This window comes from Eurosta solidaginis, chromosome 1, assembly GCF_040869045.1.
Source record: "Eurosta solidaginis isolate ZX-2024a chromosome 1, ASM4086904v1, whole genome shotgun sequence".
NCBI classification, from domain to species: domain Eukaryota; kingdom Metazoa; phylum Arthropoda; class Insecta; order Diptera; family Tephritidae; genus Eurosta; species Eurosta solidaginis.
The window spans coordinates 22,181,913-22,200,169 of record NC_090319.1 but is presented as its reverse complement, the minus strand read 5'-3'; the positions used below and the strand labels follow the sequence as shown (position 1 = coordinate 22,200,169).

At 38.3% G+C, this 18,257-nt stretch overlaps 1 protein-coding gene across 1 annotated transcript; it reads left to right on the top strand.

The window, feature by feature from the left end:
• Positions 1-14,671: 14,671 nt before the first annotated feature.
• LOC137238914 (phosphate carrier protein, mitochondrial-like) lies at positions 14,672-15,772 on the top strand. Its single transcript, XM_067763939.1, has one exon. The coding sequence runs from the start codon at positions 14,672-14,674 to the stop codon at positions 15,770-15,772; it is 1,101 nt and encodes a 366-aa protein (XP_067620040.1).
• The last annotated feature ends 2,485 nt before the right edge of the window (positions 15,773-18,257 follow it).

The window sequence follows — 18,257 nt, the reverse complement described above, 5'->3', positions numbered from 1 at the left end:
ACGAAAGGTGTTACTGAGCATTTTAAGAGGGAGTGGGCATTAGGTCTATAGGTGGACGCCTTTTCGAGATATCGCCATTAGGGTGGGCCAGGGGTGACTCTAGAATATTTGTACGATATGGGTTTCAAACGAAAGGTGTTACTGAGCATTTTAAGAGGGAGTGGGCATTAGGTCTATAGGTGGACGCCTTTTCGAGATATCGCCATTAGGGTGGGCCTGGGGTGACTCTTGAATGTGTTTGTACGATATGGGTATCAAATGAAAGGTGGTAATGAGTATTTTAAAAGGCAGTAATCCTTAGTTCTATAGGTGGACGCCTTTTCGAGATATCGCCATAAAGGTGGACCAAGGGTGACTCTAGAATGTTTGTACGATATGGGTATCAAACGAAAGGTGTTACTGAGCATTTTAAGAGGAAGTGGGCATTAGGTCTATAGGTGGACGCCTTTTCGAGATATCGCCATTAGGGTGGGCCAGGGGTGACTCTAGAATGTTTGTACGATATGGGTATCAAACGAAAGGTGTTACTGAGCATTTTAAAAGGGAGTGGGCATTAGGTCTATAGGTGGACGCCTTTTCGAGATATCGCCATTAGGGTGGGCCAGGGTGACTCTAGAATGTGTTTGTACGTTATGGGTATCAAATGAAAGGTGGTAATGAGTATTTTAAAAGGGAGTAATCCTTAGTTCTATAGGTGGACGCCTTTTCGAGATATCGCCATAAAGGTGGACCAAGGGTGACTCTAGAATGTTTGTACGATATGGGTATCAGACGAAAGGTATTACTGAGCATTTTAAGAGGGAGTGAGAATGAGGTCTATAGGTGGACGCCTTTTCGTGATATCGCCATTAGGGTGGGCCAGGGGTGACTCTAGAATGTTTGTACGATATGGGTATCAAACGAAAGGTCTTACTGAGCATTTTAAAAGGGAGTGGGCATTAGGTCTATAGGTGGACGCCTTTTCGAGATATCGCCATTAGGGTGGGCCAGGCGTGACTCTAAATGTTTGTACGATATGGGTATCAAACGAAAGGTGATAATGAGTATTTTAAAAGGTAATGGGCTTTAGTTCTATAGGTGAACGCCTTTTCGAGAAATCGCCATAAAGGTGGACCAAGGGTGATCTAGAATATGTTTGTACGATATGGGTATCAAATGAAAGCTGTTAATGAGTATTTTGAAAAGGAGTGATCCTTAGTTCCCTAGGTGGACGGCGTTTCGAGATATCGCCATAAAGGTGAACCAGGGGTGTCTCTAGTTGTACGATATGGGAATCAAATGAAAGGTGTTACTGAACATTTTAAGAGGGAGTGGGCATTAAGTCTATAGGTGGACGCCTTTTCGAAATGTCGCCATTAGGGTGGGCCAGGGGTGACTCTAGAATGTGTTTGTACGATATGGGTATCAAATGAAAGCTGTTAATGAGTATTTTGAAAAGGAGTGATCCTTAGTTCCCTAGGTGGACGCCGTTTCGAGATATCGCCATAAAGGTCGACCAGGGGTGTCTCTAGTTGTACGATATGGGTGTCAAATGAAAGCTGTTAATGAGTATTTTGAAAAGGAGTGATCCTTCGTTCTATAGGTGGACTCCTTTTCGAGATATCGACATAAAGGTGGACCAAGGGTGACTCTAGAATGTTTGTACGATATGGGTATCAAACAAAAGGTGTTACTGAGCATTTTAAGAGGGAGTGGGCATGAGGTTAATAGGTGGACGCCTTTTCGAGATATCGTCATTAGGGTGGGCCAGGGGTGACCCTAGAATGTGTTTGTACGATATGGGTATCAAACGAAAGGTGTTACTGAGCATTTTAAGAGGGAGTGGGCATTAGGTCTATAGGTGGACGCCTTTTCGAGATATCGCCATTAGGGTGGGCCAGGGGGTGACTCTAGAATGTTTGTACGATATGGGTATCAAACGAAAGGTGTTACTGAGCATTTTAAGAGGGAGTGGGCATTAGGTCTACAGGTGGACGCCTTTTCGAGATATCGCCATTAGGGTGGGCCAGGGGTGACTCTAGAGTGTTTGTACGATATGGGTATCAAACGAAAGGTGTTACTGAGCATTTTAAGAGGGAGTGTGAATTAGGTCTATAGGTGGACGCCTTTTCGAGATATCGCCATTAGGGTGGGCCAGGGTGACTCTAGCATGTGTTTGTACGATATGGGTATCAAATGAAAGGTGGTAATGAGTATTTTAAAAGGGAGTAATCCTTAGTTCTATAGGTGGACGCCTTTTCGAGATATCGCCATAAAGGTCGACCAAGGGTGACTCTAGAATGTTTGTACGATATGGGTATCAAACGAAAGTTGTTACTGAGCATTTTAAGAGGGAGTGGAAATTAGGTCTATAGGTGGACGCCTTTTCGAGATATCGCCATTAGGGTGGGCCAGGGGTGACTCTAGAATGTTTGTACGATATGGGTATCAAACGAAAGGTGTTACTGAGCATTTGAAGAGGGAGTGGAAATTAGGTCTATAGGTGGACGCCTTTTCGAGATATCGCCATTAGGGTGGGGCAGGGGTGACTCTAGAACGTTTGTACGATATGGGTATCAAACGAAAGGTGTTACTGAGCATTTTAAGAGGGAGTGGGCATTAGGTCTATAGGTGGACGCCTGGATATCGCCATTAGCGTGGGCCAGGGGTGACTCTAGAATGTGTTTGTACGATATGGATATCAAATTAAAGGTATTAATGAGGGTTTTAAAAGCGAGTGGCCCTTAGATGTATATGTGAAGGCGTTCTCGCGATATCGACCAAAATGTGGACCAGGTGATCCAGAAAATCATCTGTCGGGTACTGCTAATTTATTTATATTTGCAATACCACTAACAGTATTCCTGCCAAGATTCCAAGGGCTGTTGATTTCGCCTTGTAGAACTTTTTCATTTTCTTCTACTTAATATGGTAGGTGTCACACCCATTTTACAAAGTTTTTTCCAAAGTTATATTTTGCGTCAATAAACCAATCCAGTTACCATGTTTCATCCCTTTTTTCGTATTTGGTATAGAATTATGGCATTTTTTTCATTTTTCGTAATTTTCGATATCGATAAAGTGGGCGTGGTTATGGTCGGATTTCGGTCATTTTTTATACCAAGATCAAGTGAGTTCAAATAAGTACGTGGGATAAGTTTAGTAAAGATATATCGGTTTTTGCTCAACTTATTGTGTTAACGCCCGAGCGGAAGGACAGACGGTGGATTGTGTATAAAAAATGGGCGTGGCTTCCACCGATTTCCCCCATTTTCACAGAGAACAGTTACCGTCATATGGTTTATGCCCCTGCCAAATTTGAGAAGGATTGGTAAATTTTTGTTCGACTTATGGCATTAAAAGTATTCTAGACAAACTAAATGAAAATGGGCGGAGCCACGCCCATTTTGAAATTTTCATTTATTTTTGTATTTTGTTGCATCATATCATTACTGGAGTTGAATTTTGACTTAATTTCTTATATACAGTAAAGATATTAAATTTTTTGTTAAAATTTGAATTAAAAACATTTTTTTTTTAAAAAGTGGGCGTGTTCTTCCTCCAATTTTGCTAATTTTTATTTAGCACATATATAGTAATAGTAGTAACGTTCCTGCCAAATTTCATCATGATATCTTCAACGACTGCCAAATTAGAGCTTGCAAAACTTTTAAATTACGTTCTTGTAAACGTGGGCGGTGCCACGCCCATTGTCCAAAATCTTACTAATTTTCTATTCTGCGTCATAACATCAACCCATCTACCAAGCTTCATCGCTTTAGCCGCCTTTGGCAATGAATTATCGCATTTTTTCCGTTTTTCGAAATTTTCGATATCGAAAAAGTGGGCGTGGTTATAGTCCGATATCGTTCATTTTAAATAGCGATCTGAGATGAGTGCTCAGGAACCTACATACCAAATTTCATCAAGATACCTCAAAATTTACTCAAGTTATCGTGTTAACGGGCGGACGGACGGACGGACGGACGGACATGGCTCAATCAATTTTTTTTTCGATCCTGATTATTTTGATATATGGAAGTCTATATCTATCTCGATTCCTTTATATATGTACAACCAACCGTTATCCAATCAAACTTAATATACTCTGTGAGCTCTACTCAACTGAGTATAAAAATTTACATAGCACTCCCATATGCCCTCATCATTGTGAATACAGACAAGTGAATAATCTTTCCATTCCTCCATTGCCATACCTACCTGTCAAATAATAGCTGAAAGGGAGAACGGCTGTCGCAAATGGCCAGAGAATGGAAGAAAGGTCTGTTTTTTGCTCGCGGTTATTAAACATAAGTGCCATTAATGGCCCATTTGTGTTTCAAATCAGTTTTTCTTTTAAATGTGTATACTGAAAATCAGACTACAAATTAATATTAATTTCTAAAATCTAGTTAATAGATTAAATGTGACCAGTTAGTTAAGCAAACATGTTAAAATATGTAAATAATGCAATATAACAGTCGTCTACAAAAATGTTTGAAAAACACTATTGAGCAAATGATTTAATAACCAAACAGCGATTTAACAGGTGATCGAGGCTGTTTACCATTGTGAACATTTTTGTCAAACGTTAGCCACTTGTATAAATGCACAATGGCCCTCACATTTAATTTTGAATCATATGAAAATGCTCGAATTTCTTAAGAAAGTTCATACTCCCGTATGAACCCCAGGCACTTGTGTATGATAAAAAAATTTACACCAACAATTTGGCAAAACAAAAAATTATTAAAAAGCACTGAAAAAAATTTGTTATCAAAATTGATTCATAAATAAATTTAAAATAGATAACTGACCGCAGAGCTGAAACATATGGGCATATGACCAAAGAATATAAGTAAAACTGTACCAAAAGAAAAGGAGCCTCTTCTAACTTCATATGATAATAGTTAATTATCCTCAAGGGAAGTCAGTACCTAGTGATAGAAATTTCTGGTTCGGAACTAGACCTAGAGTGCCAAATAATTACTATTTTGTTAGTAGCTATATTTGCAATTATAAAATCGACAGTTTGGATGTTTATATTTCATATTTAACATATATTTTAAAATAGGTCACCAACAAAAATACTGCTACCAGCTTTAACAAGTTACGATTACATATGAGTATGCCTTTTTTCAACACTATTCTACTAGTCCGGAACTATCGAAAAATGCGATAACATCATACTAGAGGCAACATGTAGAACTTCGCTCCGGTTCGGGGCCAACTAAATAATACCGAGAAAGAACTAGATATCAGCTGTAAAATTTTACACTAGTGCGTAACTATCCAAAAAGTACCAATAAACAACTAGTTCTAAAGTGGAAATTTGTAATTAGTTGCGGGGACAATTTCTATCGCCTAGGACATCACAATGGTAAATTCGCGAGTTGAAAGCATGTAAAAGAGATAGATGGCGAACAATTAGTGATTCAGAATGCAACTTATTTCGCTCCCCACGCATTTTCTGAAAGAATGGGTATAACAAATAAGATCTGAAAAAAAAATCTGGCCATCTGTAGTGAAAAGGTTCTATGGAAATTTGACCTAAAGGCTAAAAATGCATCAAAAAATTGTATATGTCTTTATTGGCTAATATCTCGTAAACCAGTAATTTTAGGGGAAATAATGACATAAGGACTTTTATTTAGATTGGAGTCAGGAGTAAACTGCCCATATAAATGTTGTACCTGCGAGTGTCCTTTCAAGGACTTTTAATAAGTCGAAATTAATTTTTTATTTTTTTTATTTTTGTAATGGTCAAATAAAATACATGCAAAATAATGAACGAAATCGGACTATAACCACGCCCACTTTTTCGATATCAAAAATTTTGAAAAACCCAAAAATTGCGATAATTCATTGCCGAAAATGCGATGAAACTTAGTAGATTGGTTCATCTAATGACGTAGAATACAAAACTAGTAAAACTTTGGACAACGGGCGTGGCACCGCCCACTTTTGAAAGAAGGTAATGTGAAAGTTTTGCAAGCCGTAATTTTGCAGTCGTTGAAGATATCATGATGAAATTTGGCAAGAGCGTTACTCCTATTCCTACATGTGTGCTAAAAAAAATTAGCAAAATCGGATGACGAACACGCCCACTTTAAAAAAAAAAATTTTTTTTAAAGTCAAATTATAACACAAAATTGAATATCTTTACAGTAGATAAGTAAATTATGTCAACATTCAACTCCAGTAATCATATGGTGCAACAAAATACAGAAATAATGGGCGGTCGTTCCGCCCTTTTTCATTTAATTTTTCTAGAATACTTTTAATGCCAGAAGTCGAACAAAAATTAACCAATCCTTGTGACATTTGGTAAGGGCATAGATTCTATGACGACAACTGTTTTCTGTGAAAATGGGCGAAATCGGTTGAAGTCACGCCCAGTTTTTATACACAGCCGACCTTCTGCCCTTCCGCTCGGCCCTTATCACGATAACTTGAGCAAAAATCCAAATATCTTTATTCGCTCACGTATTTATTTGAACTAACTTTGTCTTGGTATAAAAAATGGCCGAAATCCGATTATGACCACGCCCACTTTTTCGATATCGAAAATAACGAAAAATGCCATAATTCTAAACCAAATATGAAAAAAGGAATGAAACGTTGTAATTGGATTGGTTTATTGACGCAAAATATAACTTTTGGAAAAAACTTTATAAAATGGGTGTGATCCCATTAAGTAGAATAAAATGAAAAATTTCTGCAGAGCGAAATCGAAAGCCCTTGGAATTTTGGCAGGAATAGTGTTCGTGGTATTACGTATATAAATAAATTAGCGGTACCCGAAATATGATGTTCTGGGTCACCCTGGTCCACATTTTTTCGATATCTCGAAAACGCCTTCACATATACAACTAAGGACCACTCCCTTTTAAAACCCTCATTAATACCTTTAATTTGATACCCATATCGTACAAACACATTCTAGAGTCACCCCCGATCCACCTTTATGGCGATATCTCGAAAAGGCTTCCACCTATAGAAATAAAGCCCACTCGCTTTTAAAATACTCATGGTCCCTTGTCTACCTTTATGGCGATATATGTCGAAAAGGCGTCGAACCATAGAACTAAGGCCCACTACCATTTAAAATACTCATTAACGCCATTAATTTGATTCCCATATCGTACAAGCACATTCTAGAGTCACCCCTGGTCAACCTGTAAGGTGATATTCCGAAATGGCGTCCACCTATAGAACTATGGCCCACTCCCTTTTTAAATACTCTTTAATACCTTCCATTTGATACCCATGTCATACAAACACATTCCAGGATTACCCTAGGTTCATTTTCCTACATGGTGACTTTCCCTTATTTTTTCTCCAAAGCTCTCAGTTGAGTATGTAATGCTCGGTTACACCCGAACTTAGCCTTCCTTACTTGTTGAGATTAGTTTCAGTCAAGACAAATCACAAAAGGTAGAAGTGCAAACTTAAATATTTTTTTGTGGTAATTCTAATGTGTTTTAACCCTTTGTGGTCCGACTATAAATTTTACGCCGTCATTTGTTAAAGCCGCAAAGGGTATTAATATCGATTATTTGGACTTCTTCTGGTTGTGAACCAAAGCAATAAGGGCGAATAATTTCAGCAGAAGTCGCAACGAGGATCACTCTGCCAACTACTACAACTTTGAGCTGATTAAAAATAAAGTAAACTCCTTATTTGGTGAAGACGATAGTATATGTGTTTTGCAATATTCGAGCGACAGTTGTTTGAAGAGTTAATGGAGTAGTATTATCTTTTGTCTATATTGAAATTTGACACGAGCTATAAGATGAAGCTACCCTTGGGGTGTTACGACGATGAGCAAAAATAAAATGCAGCAACGTCGCTTATCTTCGGCAGAAGATTTCATTCTCTTCTTTGTGCTACCTTTCGCTATCTACTCAGTTTCTTTCTTCTATAAATACTGTTTTTTACTTGAATTCACAATCGTGATTATTGCCAGAATCTCGACGATATGATTTATATTTTCTATTCGTAAATCCATTTTTTGGTTGCCGATTATAAATAGAACAACGATTTGTAATTAGTTTTAGCTTGAAACATCGCCTAGATTGGTATTCAAAAATATGAGCTTACGTATTTATACTAACTGTTCGTTAGTTTGCAGTCCTCATTACCAGCGTCGTGATACATTTCCGGTTTGTTTGTCACCCATTGTTAGCTGTAATGGCCTCATGCATAGAATACAACAAATTTTGTTTCTAAATATGTAGCATATATAACGGCGCATTGGTGGGAATTCACGCTTCAGCAATTTTCACGCCAGCGGCACAAAACGTATAGAAAGTTTGTTTGTTATGGCTGTTGATCATGTCTGTGCTAACATACATATGTATACATAAGCATACATACACTAAATATACAGCGCCATAAGAGTTGCCTGCATTAATGCTTTTGTCTTTTTGAATTTGCGTTACCATACTTATGTCCGGTTTTTCAGTAGTTGGTTAAGCTAGGCTTAAACTAAGTTTGCTAAAACCGAGACAAATTGAAACGCAAGTTAAACTAATGAGCAGTTTTTCAGTCACAGTTCAAGGCCGCCTTTGGGGTACGCTTTTTTGTACGGCAATATTGGTTTTTTATAAATTTTGTAAAATTTAGAGTTCCCGAGCTCCAACGTTAATATGATTATCAAATTATTTTCTAACGTTTGAGAGATTTTGGGAAATGTACAGTTCTCAAATGAATATTCAACACATTTCTCCTGTTGATATCCTACTCTCAGGCCCCAACATTTCTTCGTTGCCACTACGGGTATAAATTTCGCTCAAACGTGTGTAGGTACAGATTACGTATACGTACGCTACACACGTCGGTGCATAACTGCAGCTTTAGATTGCGCCCCTTATATACCACTTAGTTCGTTTGTCATTTTTTTCGGGGCTTAGACTTTTAGCGAAAAGCGATCCCCAAAGGGTCGCTTGCTATGGTGGAATAATCAGGTGAAGTAAGCCGTCAATTGTCTCGCTCTAAATTCTTCTTTGTTCTGTCATTCGGCTTTCTGAAAAATTTTCACTAATGTTGTCTCCGAAAAAGGGCTGTTTTTTTTGCATTTTTCAGGAGTAAAATATGGTAGTTTTAGTACTTTTTTCACATAAACTAGTAGGCGAATATCGATGAACCTTTAAAGGATTCAATTAAAGATATTCATCATTTGAGTATCTTTCGGGTTGGCTTTCATAAGTAAGGCCGTGCTAAACTATTACGTTCATATTATTGATGTTTCCATTAAATATAAGTTGAAACAGGTCTTTGTTGAAACAAACTATTTGTATTCACGTCATATCCAACAAGGATTTCGCCTGTGCAGCGCTACTGAAGACTTTCGAGAAACGTTTTTGTCATTCCTGCATCAAATAACTCCGTGCTGTTGTTATTCCCTAAAAATTAGACTACTAAACTAAGAGGCATGTTACAGTTATGGATTGTAATTTAGAATACATGAATCCAGCTAGATCGGATCAGCATCTTCTGGTGCTAGGCCGACTGCGGTGTATATCCCCTGGCATATTTTAGTAATTAATAACTTGGTAACATTAGTAATACATCATGAATTCAACTGTCAGGAGTTTTAGGGGGATTTTCTTATCAAGTTTTTATAATGTATTAGAAGGGCATATGTTTTTGTTCCGACTCTCAACGACAAATCTACAGAGGAGATGGCAATATAAATGCATTTTTAGGGATGGAAACACATTTAGAAGTATTAAAGTCACTTCCAAGTGGGACTGTAAAACTTCCCACCCAAGCAGAAACCCATTTAAGTGCGCAAAGTTACTATATTTCCACTAAATAATGCATAACACCTCTCCCTTTTATGTCCGGTTTTTCGAAGAAAGCTTCAACTTCAGTGACGTTGCGGTAGTTTACTTTATACGTATTATTGAATTTTACTGCTCATCACAGTTTAAGTTTTTTTGTTTTATTCGATGCCGCACTCGCACTGGTCCTCTATACTGATATGCTGAAAAAAAAACAGTTTCTGTAATGGCCTTCGTAACAAGGTATTCATTTTTCTGCTCCTATTTCTTCAAAGCGGGTAAATATTTTAACCTCTTCTCATCATTGAAAATACATCCCTTCTGTTTCAGATAGCGTACATCTTCTGTCTTTATACCTTTTATGAAAATGAAATGGTATATTAATTTCGTCACGAACCCGAAAATTGTAAGTCCTTAAAGGAAAATAGATAGACCCACCATTAAGTATACCGAAATAATCAGGTTGAAGAGCTGAGTTGATTTAGCCATGTCCGTCTGTCCGTCTGTCTGTTTGTATGCAAACTAGTCCCTCAATTTTTGAGATATCTTGATAAAATTTGGTGAGGGGGTGTATTTGGGTGTCCGATTAGACATTTGTCGGAACCGACCGGATCGGACCGCTATAGCATATATCCTCCATACAACCGATTTTTCAGAAAAAGAGGATTTTTGTAATATCTTACCCAATTTAACAGATTGAAGCTTCAAACTTCACCATATACTTTCGTATATTGCACATATTGTTGCCTGAAAAAATTTATGAGATCGGTCGTATATATAGTATATATCTCATACAACCGATTGTTCAGATAAGAAACTTTTCGCAATTTCTACCCCATTTTAACAGCTATAAGCTTCAAATTTCACCGACTGCTTACGTATATAGTATGTATTGTTGTGTCAAAAAATCATAGAGGTCGGTGATATATATAATATATATATGATGGTATATATAGTATATATATATTTTTTTTACGATTTCGGCCCCATTTTAACAGCTAGAATCTTAAAATTTCACCAAATGCTTACGTATATAGCATATATTGTGGTCTGAAAAAATCATAGAGATCGGTGGTATATATATTATATACCCCCTATAAACTCTAATTTTTGCCCCCTTTTTACGGCTAGAAGCTTCAAAATTCATCAAATTTCATCAAATAGTTACGTTTACGTCATATATTTTTGAAATACGTGATTCGTAGTCATATTTTTTACACGCAGACAACAAAAAACCTGAAACTTTGCATCCTCACACAAAGTGCCTACCTGTTTTTATACTCAGTTGAGCAGAGCTCACAGAGTATATTAAGTTTGATTGGATAACGGTTGGTTGTACAGGTATAAAGGAATCGAGATAGATATAGACTTCCATATATCAAACTAATCAGGATCGAAAAAAAAATTGATTGAGCCATGTCCGCCCGTCCGTCCGTCCGTCCGTCCGTCTGTCCGTCCGTCCGTCCGTCCGTCCGTTAACACGATAACTTGAGTAAATTTTGAGGTATCTTGATGAAATTTGGTATGTAGGTTCCTGAGCACTCATCTCAGATTGCTTTTTAAAATGAAGGATATCGGACTATAACCACGCCCACTTTTTCGATATCGAAAATTTCGAAAAACCGAAAAAGTGCGATAATTCATTACAAAAGACAGATAAAGTGACGAAACTTGGTGGATGTGTTGAACTTATGACGCAGAATGGAAAATTAGTAAAATTTTGGACAATGGGCGTTGCACCGCCCACTTTTAAAAGAAGGTAATTTAAAAATTTTGCAAGCTGTAATTTGGCAGTCGTTGAAGATATCATGGCAGGAACGTTACTCCTATTACTATATGTACGCTTAATAAAAATTAGCAAAATCAGAGAAGGACCACGCCCACTTTTGAAAAAAATTTTTTTTAAAGTAAAATTTTAACAAAAAATTTAATATCTTTACAGTATATAAGTAAATTATGTCAATATTCAACTCCAGTAATAATGTGGTGCAACAAAATACAAAAATAAAATAAAATTTCAAAATGGGCGTGGCTCCGCCCTTTTTCATTTAATTTGTCTAGGATACTTTTAATGCCATTGGTCGAACAAAAATTAACCAATCCTTTTGAAATTTGGTACGGGCATAGACTTTATGACGTTAACTGTTTTCTGTGAAAATGGGCGGAATCGGTTGATTCCACGCCCAGTTTTTATACACAGTCGTCCGTCTGTCCTTCCGCATGGCCGTTAACACGATAACTTGAGCAAAAATCGACATATCTTTAATGAACTTAGTTCACGTGCTTACTTGGACTCACTTTATCTTCGTATGAAAAATGAACGAAATCCAACTATGACCACGCCCACTTTTTCGATATCGAAAATTACGAAAAATGAAAAAAATGCCATAATTCTATACCAAATACGAAAAAAGGAATGAAATATCGTAAGGTGATTGGATTGTTTTATTGACGCGAAATATAACTTTAGAAAAAACTTTATAAAATGGTTGTGACACCTACCATATTATGTAGAAGAAAATGAAAAAGCTCTGCAGGGCGAAATAAAAAAACCCTAAAATCTTGGCAGGTATTACATATATAAATAAATTAGCGGTATCCAACAGATAATGTTCTGGGCCACCCTGGTCCAAATTTTGGTGGATATCTGGAAAACGCCTTCACATATACAACTACCACCACACCCTTTTAAAACTCTCATTAATGCCTTTCATTTGATACCCATATCGTACAAACATATTCTAAAGTCACCCCTGGTCCACCTTTATGGCGATATCTCGAAACGGCGTGCACCTATGGAACTAAGGATTACTCCCTTTTAAAAAATTCATTAACACCTTTCTTTTGATACCCATATTGTACAAACAAACTCTAGGGTCACCCCTGGTCCACCTTTATGGCGATATCTCGAAACGGCGTCCACCTATGGAACTAAGGATTAATCCCTTTTAAAATACTCATTAACACCTTTCATTTGATACCCATATCGTACAAACGCATTCTAGAGTCACCCCTGGTCCACCTTTATGGCTATATCCCTAAATGGCGTCCACCTATAGAACTATGGCCCACTCCCTCATAAAATACTCTTTAATGCCTTTTATTTGATACGCATGTCATACAAACACATTCCAGTGTTTCCCTCGGTTCATTTTCCTACATGGTTATTTTCACTTATGTGTCACCATAGCTCTCAACTGAGTATGTAATGTTCGGTTACACCCGAACTTAACCTTCCTTACTTGTTTATTTTATATTTATCTTAAAAATCGTTAAGGTATGTTTATCTGTTCACAATATATTTCTTATCTTATACATCCGATTATTCGGAGATTACGAACGGGATAAGATTATTGTTCAGCCCCATTCATGAAAGATATGAAGTCTTCGGCACAGCCGAAGACAGTCCCGTTCTTACTTGTTTTTTTATTTATTTCAACTGGTGATTCCACTATGGTCGCTTGCTTACTAAACCAGATATAACTTTGCTGACAAAGGTTATAGCAACCTTGACTTTGCAGTAAGTCTAGCTAAGCAAATAACTTACGTTTTTGGTATAGCTTTGAGCTCTATATTGAGGTCACTTGTTTGCAGATAATGCGGACTTAAGCGGCACGAACCCCGACCTATGATTAAATAATAATAGTTTTCGGACGTGTTATTTTTTAAAATTTGACATTCCGCACAAATCGTTGTTTCTTAGTAAGGAATAGAATCTCATCAAAATATTTAAAAGATTTAAATTAAGAATTTTCAGTGCTAGTCTATTATCCACTTCTGGAACAGTCCCAGTCAGGAAGCAAGGAGTACTTTAGGTTGTTGTAAAACAGATGCTTAAATAACGCATCCTTAACGCCGTTTGCGCCCGGGATACAAACCGTCAGATCAAAAATTCAAAAGAGACAACATTTGGTTAATTCGTTGTAGTTCTATAAATAGAACAAAAAACAGCAAAAAATAACGCAATTGTTAATGATTTGTTTAAAGAAAACAAAATTAACATAAGAGAAAAATTTCAACTAGCTAGTACAGCAGCCGTCGCGCCAAGATTATACGGTCTTCCTAAAATCCACAAAGAACTTATGCCACTAAGACCAATCTCATCATCTACAAAGGTACCTTGTTACAGATTATCCAAACATATTGGTGCGGTACTAAAAAACATCATATCGGAAGATTTCAAGACTGTTAGTGGACTGTAGGCTCATGATGGATATTCTGACTGGACACTGCCCTCTAGTTTATATGCTTTTAATTAAGGCCAGTGATAGCAGATGTAGGCAGTGCTAGTTGGAGCAGGAAACGAACGAACACATTTTGCGCTCGTGCTATGCGCTCGCAAGGCTAAGATTTCAGTAATCTATAAGTAGTGACACAGCTATCAAATCTACATATGGTGAGTAGCATAGGTCCTTAAAGGGTTCTAAGGAGAAACTTGCTGGTTAACAAAGGTCCTGATTTCTGGTAGGGTTTTTCTCTTTGGTCGGTGGGTAAACTTTGATAAAACCGTACACTCACTCAGTCTATGTGAGATACTCACGGGTCAGCCAGTTCAACCTTACCCAACCTCAGCAAATGCAAACGAATGCAGCGTTGCATAAAACCAAATAGTTAGGTTGATTCAAAGTGGACGGCTTAACAACTTTGTTGCATGCAATCATTGCATGAAATTTGGAAAATTAAAAAAATGGCTATTGAAATTCAATTTAGATCTGCTTTTCTATCGCCCTGTATTGTTTCGATTTAGTTGTCAAAATATATGCCACAATTTTAAATTACAAAAGTCATAATAATTTTACACGTTATAAAATTATTTTCGTTAAAAGTCACGCTCGTGGAGGCAAGCAAAAAAGTAATTTTTTAAACATTATATCAAACAGTGAAGATAACTTAGTTATTGAAAAATGCCGTCTGCGCTTATTGACGCTATGTTCAACTCATTATTCAACTCGCCATTCGTTTCGGTAAAATGTGAGCCTAATAGCCAAACTCAATTGAGTGCATTACCCAAACGATCACCATTCCTGCCTCATCATCGATTTGTTGCAGCCGCCGTTGCACCCGGAGAAGAGTCGTGTGAATTTGGTAGTTTAAAGTATTTTCAATTGTGCATGATTGGCGGTATAATATCTTGCGGCTCAACCCATTTACTAATGACGCCCTTGGATTTGGTGAAATGTCGTTTACAAGTGGATAAAGCTAAATATAAAAATTTGATAACTGGCATGAAAATAACCGTCAAAGAGGAAGGTATACGTGGTTTGGCGAAGGGATGGGCACCTACACTATTCGGTTATTCGGCACAAGGTGCATTCAAATTCGGTTTCTACGAAATGTTCAAAGTTTATTATTCCAAGATATTGGGTGAAGAGAATGCATATCTCTATCGCACTTATATTTATTTAGTTGCATCAGCTTCAGCTGAATTCTTTGCTGATATTGCATTGTGTCCAATGGAAGCCGTCAAAGTGAAAATACAAACATCCGCAGGATTTGCCAATACGTTACGCGAGGCCGTACCCAAAATGACAGCCGAAGAAGGATTGATGGCTTTTTACAAAGGACTTGTACCGCTGTGGATGCGTCAAATACCGTATACGATGATGAAGTTTGCTTGCTTCGAGGTAACGCTTGAAATGTTGTACAAGCATGTTGTACCAAAACCGCGTGCTGAATGCTCAAAGGGTGAACAATTGATAGTAACATTTGCTGCTGGTTACATCGCTGGTGTATTTTGTGCCATTGTTTCGCATCCTGCTGATGTTGTTGTGTCAAAACTTAATCAAGCAAAGGGTTCAACGGCTTTGGAAGTGGCGAAATCTTTGGGATTTATGGGTATGTGGGCTGGCTTGATCCCACGCATTATTATGATTGGTACACTAACGGCATTGCAGTGGTTCGTTTATGATGGCGTTAAGGTGGCGCTACGCATACCACGCCCACCACCACCAGAGATGCCAGCTTCATTGAAAGCCAAACTGGCAGCATCCGATGGAAAGAAATGAGTTTATTTATTATTTTACAATTTGTTTAGCTAACTTTATTATGTTATGTATTAGATTAGTAATACTAATAATGCTTATTTGATGTGTTGCGAGATAAATGGAATAAAATATGTACAAAACCATTTAATAAAATTTATGGCTAATGTCATAAGTAAGTGTGTTTTGCAGGTCTTGCCATATGTCGAAGCCCATTATAAGGTATCGATACACTGCCACCTTTATTTAGATCTATTGCGCTTGACCTCTAAGCATATTATTGTATGCGGAAGCTTTTAAGGTATTTAAGTACCTTTTCAGGCTTTTTACTCCATATCACTAGGGGGTAAGCGTTAAGCCACATAGATGGGAGAGTCTCTGCCTTGCCAGAGCGACGCATTCGCATTCTTTGGTTCAAAAAAGTGAAAGACTTCCATATCCGATAGATTTAACCTATTAAGGTGATATCGTGGGCTCCAGTGTCCCGGGTATAACTTACTGAATTTTCGTAGGTCCTTTCTGCTAAGATTAATGAGCTTGGCTATTACTCGTGCTGCTGGGCGTATAAAAAATGTTTCCTTTCTTTGCCCTGGGACTTCAATCCAGTGTTGTATGAATTTTGTTTCCCAGTTATTTAAAGTTTCCATAGTGGGTGCCTTTGTGAGTCTACAGAAGGGCCCTGGTCCATAAAATGCTGCTGAAACTTCGCGCTCGGTTAGGTAGTCTGCCTAGTCGTTACTTTCATATCCGGGAACACGTCCTAAAAAGCTTTGTTCTTGACTCCCTCCCAGATCATTTAAGACTCCAATGCATATATCAACTAGTTTATAAATAATTGAGTAAGCCTAGAATGTACATAAGGTTGCTTGGGGAAAGCCTCTCCGTGAACTTTATATACCGCAAACTTTTATTGCATGGATTTTTGCCTGAAAAAGGTGCGATAGCATTTCATTGGCATCGGTTTCTTAAATTTCAGGCCATAGATGCCAACTCCGGTTTTTTCATCAAGTTCTGATCCAACCTTTAACCAGACAATGGACACATTAAAATTCCATGAAATTCTGAGCATAGCGGCTACTGATTGCGTAGTTGCAATACGGTATTTCCGATGAATTTTCTTTTTACTTTCATATGCCCTGACGTGCCTTCTCAGAGCAACACCTACCTTGGCACTGAACGTCATGCTGAACATATACCCAGTAGATATTGCGGGAAAGGCGGCCGCGGCAAGGTCGTTGTTCAGGCTTCGTTATATGGGATATAGACTTTCTGACCGCGGACACTCTAGCCTTCTTACCAGTTTCGACTTCATCCCGGACAGAACGGACTACTGTATGCCGATAACTGCTCCCTATACAATCTTCACCCCAGTTATTCCAGAGAGAGAGGATTGGTTAACTTGTTCACGTATGGGTAAAAGCTGGATGGAAAGGTTGGTGGGGGGGTCTTTTGTCAAGAGCTAAATTTAAGCCGCAAGTTTAAGTTGGCTGATCACTGCAGTGTATACCAAGCGGAAATTGCTGCGATTAAGGATGCGGTGGATGGAATGTTATCCAGTGCTACTACGGTTAGGGAATTTAACATCTACTCTGATAGCCAAGCGGCTATCAAGGCCTTGAGCTCAACTACAGTGCGATCGAGGGTGGTCTGGGAGTGCCTGACCTCGCTTGCGATTGCATCGAATTATTTTACAATTAAGATTATCTGGTAACTGTCAAGCGGATCTCTTAGCCCGCATCGGTACAACTGAACCGGATGAAGATGGTTGTAGGGATTTCGGGATCCCGCTGGCCACCTGTGGATTGCTCCTCCATAGCTGGGCCTCGAATCAGCTCAGCAAACGTTGGGCAGATACCACGTCTTGCAGGGTAGCAAGATCTTTCTGGCCAAAAGTGGATGGCAGGAGGTTTGCTGAAATAATTGGGTTCACTAAGGCTCATCTATCAATGTTCATTGGGGTTTTGACAGGGCACTGTCCCATGGGTATCCATGCGGTACGTCTCAATATACTGGAAACTCCATCCTGCTGCAGCTGTATGGAGGCTGATGAGGTGGAATCACCAAATCACTTTATGCTTGATTGTCCAGCTTTTGCCAGAACTAGGCGAAAGTACTTCGGTCGCGACTCACTTGGATCTCCCGAGGATATATCCAAAATTGAGATCGGTATCATTCGGAGCTTTATCGTTGCTACCCAACTATTCTCCAAGTAGCTAGATTTAAGTCACCGTTATTTTTGGTGTATGTGGTATCACAACGGACCTTCGTGTTGTCCAAGTGAGCTATCCTTAACAGGGCAGCTACCACCTAACCTATCCTATCCTATCTGACGTGCTTCCTATCTTCAGCTCAGAAATATTTTGAAGCCCTAATGCAGCAAGTGATGCCCCTTTCTCTATTAGAATAGGATAGCGAGGTATGCCCGCTAGGGTACTAAGTGCATCAGCAGGGCACATCCTCATCGCACCCGTTATGCCAATACAAACTAGTAAATGCAGTTTGCCTAATT